General features: G+C 42.4%; 1 protein-coding gene across 2 annotated transcripts; it reads left to right on the forward strand.

Annotated features, from left to right (window-relative positions):
• The first annotated feature begins 1118 nt into the window (after nucleotides 1–1118).
• On the forward strand, nucleotides 1119–2865 carry LOC129780002 (chymotrypsin-C-like). 2 transcript variants are annotated; one of them, XM_055787835.1, is made up of 2 exons: nucleotides 1119–2215; nucleotides 2280–2865. In XM_055787835.1, the coding sequence occupies exons 1-2, from the start codon at nucleotides 1165–1167 to the stop codon at nucleotides 2294–2296; spliced, it is 1068 nt and encodes a 355-aa protein (XP_055643810.1). In that variant the 5' UTR covers nucleotides 1119–1164; the 3' UTR covers nucleotides 2297–2865. The 2 variants fall into 2 exon arrangements, with proteins under 2 accessions (XP_055643810.1, XP_055643811.1); XM_055787836.1 differs by having other exon boundaries at nucleotides 1119–2203.
• The last annotated feature ends 859 nt before the right edge of the window (nucleotides 2866–3724 follow it).

Consider the following 3724-nt stretch of genomic DNA (forward strand, 5'->3'; position numbering starts at 1 on the left):
TAAAAACAATACTGTGACACTGTTAATATACAAGCGGGTTGACAGATCTACATGGAACGCACACGTGTTCATACAAAAGAAATACCAATTCCAGCATTATACGAGGGTCGTTCAAAAAATAAGTTTTAGTGCCTTAGAAATCGCGGAAAAATAAAGTTAGGACAAAAAACAAGGTGATTTTCGTAATCTACGTTTTTTTTTCTATTTTTCTACATAATCGCCGTAACGTTCGAGGCATTTTTCATAGCGTGGCACGAGTTTTTCTATTCCGAGTACGAAGTGCGTAGCGTCCAACTTTTTGAAGTACGATGTAACTGCGTCACGAATTTCTTCAGTGTTATCGAATCGTTGACCGCCGAGCGCCTGTTTCATCCCCGTAATGGTGAACTTTTGGATCGATTAAAAACCACGATTAAGAATAAAAGGCCAGGTTTATTGACGAAAGAAGTGTTCCTCATCCATGATTATGCGCGGCCCCATTCTGCTCGCGTAACTCAATAGCAATTGAAAAAATTCAAATGGACTGTGTTCGAGCATCCTCCTTACTCCCCAGACCTCGGCCCTAGCGACTATCACTTATTCCCGGTGATTTAACAGGCGTTTGGAGGTCAATGATTCGATAACACTGAAGAAATTCGTGACGCAGTTACATCGTACTTCAAAAAGTTGGACGCTACGCACTTCGTACTCGGAATAGAAAAACTCGTGCCACGCTATAAAAAATGCCTCGAACGTTACGGCGATTATGTAGAAAAACAGAAAATAAAACGTAGATTACGGAAATCACCTTGTATTTTGTATTTTTTGAACGACCCTCGTAATATTAACCCACAATATGAATCCTTATATGCTTCAAACCCGCAAAACAAAACACACGAATAGAATACGTTTAGCCTATGAAGATGCCAAGTATAAACATGTATGAGTAATCAAAATCTTGAATCAAAACATACAAAACAACATTAACAGCAGAAACATGATTTTGCTATCAATCAAATTCGCGGTGGAACTGGGAATCCCTACCATCGATCGGGGATAAAAGACAGATTGGCTCGATAAAGTGAGACACACGCACGTCTCCAAAACCGGTTGAATCGGTTAATCGCTTCCCAACGTAATACACACGATGTTCGAATTAGTGCTTTTGCGCGACTTTGTTGTTCAATGCCAGTTCAGTTTATTCTCAGGACTAGTGTGGGGATTGATTATCGGTTGATCTTGTTCAGTCTGCTAGGGGTAACGGCCCTAGCCTCGACTGGACCCGGCCTGGAAAACGACTTCGACGACAACCTCTGCGGTCGCCAGCTTGCACTGGTTGGCGGATTGATCAAGGAAGGCTATAAGTCGCGACCCGGAGAGTTCCCGTGGCATGTGGCTCTGTTTCATCGGGTCGGATCGAGCGATAATTTCAACTATCAGTGTGGGGGAACGCTTGTCCACAAGTATCTCGTGGTCACTGCGGCCCACTGTGTCACGCAACAGGGAAGTCGAAAGCGTAAGCTACCGGCGGATGTTTTGGTAAAGGTCGGCCGTTTTAACATCTCGGAAGAACCCGAAGATCAAGGACGGGACCATGAGGTAGATAAAATAGTAATCCACCGAGGCTACATGCCACTGACCTATGAGAACGATTTGGCGATTATAAAACTGGCGGTTCCGGCAATCTTCACGCCGTACGTTCAACCGGCTTGCCTGTGGAAACGGGACGATGGTAGACCACTGCCGAATTGGGACAGACAGCCCGGCACCGTCGTTGGATGGGGATTGACAGATAGTAACAAAATAGCGACAACATTGAATACGGCCCATATGCCGGTGGTGGATGTGCACGAGTGTTTGAAAAGCGATCGCACCTTTTTCGGTCGCCTCATCTATTTCAAGTCGTTCTGTGCCGGCTACAAAAATGGTACCGGGGTGTGCAATGGTGATAGCGGTGGAGGCATGTTCTTTACAGTAAATGATCAGTGGTGCCTGCGGGGTGTAGTTTCTTTTAGTAACACACTGGATTCGAAGGCGATTTGCAATCTGAAACAGTACGTGGGTTTCACCGATGCTGGACAGTATCTGGAATGGATCTACGAGAACGCGCCCATCAACGAGAATAGTGATCTGATCCTCGGACATCCAAGCATTCGCCTTATCAACCAGGGTGATTGCGGAAAGAATCAGCACATTTTCGGTTATCGGGAGGAGAAAAAAGAAGGTAAGAGAGAAGGTAAGTTATTTGTTATGTGCTATATCGGTGTTTTTACCTATAATTGATTTTACCTTCATTTAAGCGACGAGGTGTTGGTAACTCTGGGAGATTACATCACCGGTCAGGCGAGGGAATGTGCCCAACGAAATGGTGACTGTAGTTTTTGTACGGGTTCGGTGCAGACCATCGCGATCGCCGAGTATGTCCGAAAGGATCCACTCATTTTGGCAAGATTGTCGTATCCTGCTGCCATTGGGCAAAGGGAGCACATCGAGGCGATCTGTCTTCCCACTACACCAGAACAACGCGATCGTCTGTATACAAAGTATGTTCTAACCGGGTGGAAGTAGACCGGCAACGATTCCAATTATATGCAGCGAGTGGTAGTCGACTCGATACCTCTCGTCACGACAGTGGAATTCCTGAAGAGCATCAACGATGCGGTAATCTGCGTGCGAAACTCGTTCAACCCCAATCATGATCAAGGATTGTGATCTCGAGTGTGAGGATTACAAATCAGGTACAGCTATCCAAGCCGTCGAGAAGAAATTCAACAGATACTATCTGTATGGAGTGCAACGGTTTACTTCCGATTGTACGCTTCCGGAGCTATTCATTGCGGTGACGAAATACATGGAGTGGATACTGGATAATATGAAACCTTAGGTTTGCGGCAGTTTAGTTTGGAACAGCTCGAAACTGTAAATAGTTTTATTCAAATAATTATATAAAGAATAATAAATTAAGTACACTTTGTATGCTTTGTATGCTTTGTATGTATATATTTTGGTCTGATAGCCCGAACATCAAACAATTGTTCATTGTAAGTAATTCAGAGGAGTTTAAGATCTGGCACTTTGAGTTTTCGTTCAATTGTAGTTTCCTACACAATGCTCTGTATAGACCCTTTTGTTCTAGATTCTCTTCTACTTCCTTCTAATATTCTTCAATGTTTCATCTGTCCTTATCTGTACACATTTTTCTATTGCTTCATGCGTAGGGTCTCGGTCCATGATAATTCCGACAACTCCGACAAGAGTATTCGGTGAATGGCGGGCTAAATGTTATGCTTATTTTCGATGAATAGAACTCATTTTTAGATCTTTACTTATTTTTGATTGAAATTGATTGTTGTTTAAAGTGAAACAGCAATGCAGTGACCGGAAATGAGATGGCGGCCGCTACAAAATGGCGGACTACATATTCTCTCAAAACCCCATCAATTTTTTTTACCACATGTTATGACATCCTGGTTAATAAAATAAACTAAAAATAAAACGGAAAAAGTGCAAAAAAAGTATGAGAGATACTGGTACAGCATTGGTATAATATATAAGTTAATACTTTTACAGAAGGTTTATTTTAAAAAAATATTTTTTTGACACCAACGTGTCTTTATTCACTCTTGCTAAATAACTGAACATAGAATTTTAGGATACTGCTATATATAATCTCGCTGTGCCCTGATTCTAGTCCTATCGCTAAATACTGCATTATGGCAAATAATGGAAATGTTTGTTTATTTGG

The sequence above is a fragment of the Toxorhynchites rutilus genome, chromosome 3, assembly GCF_029784135.1.
Source record: "Toxorhynchites rutilus septentrionalis strain SRP chromosome 3, ASM2978413v1, whole genome shotgun sequence".
Classification (NCBI taxonomy): Eukaryota; Metazoa; Arthropoda; class Insecta; order Diptera; family Culicidae; genus Toxorhynchites; species Toxorhynchites rutilus.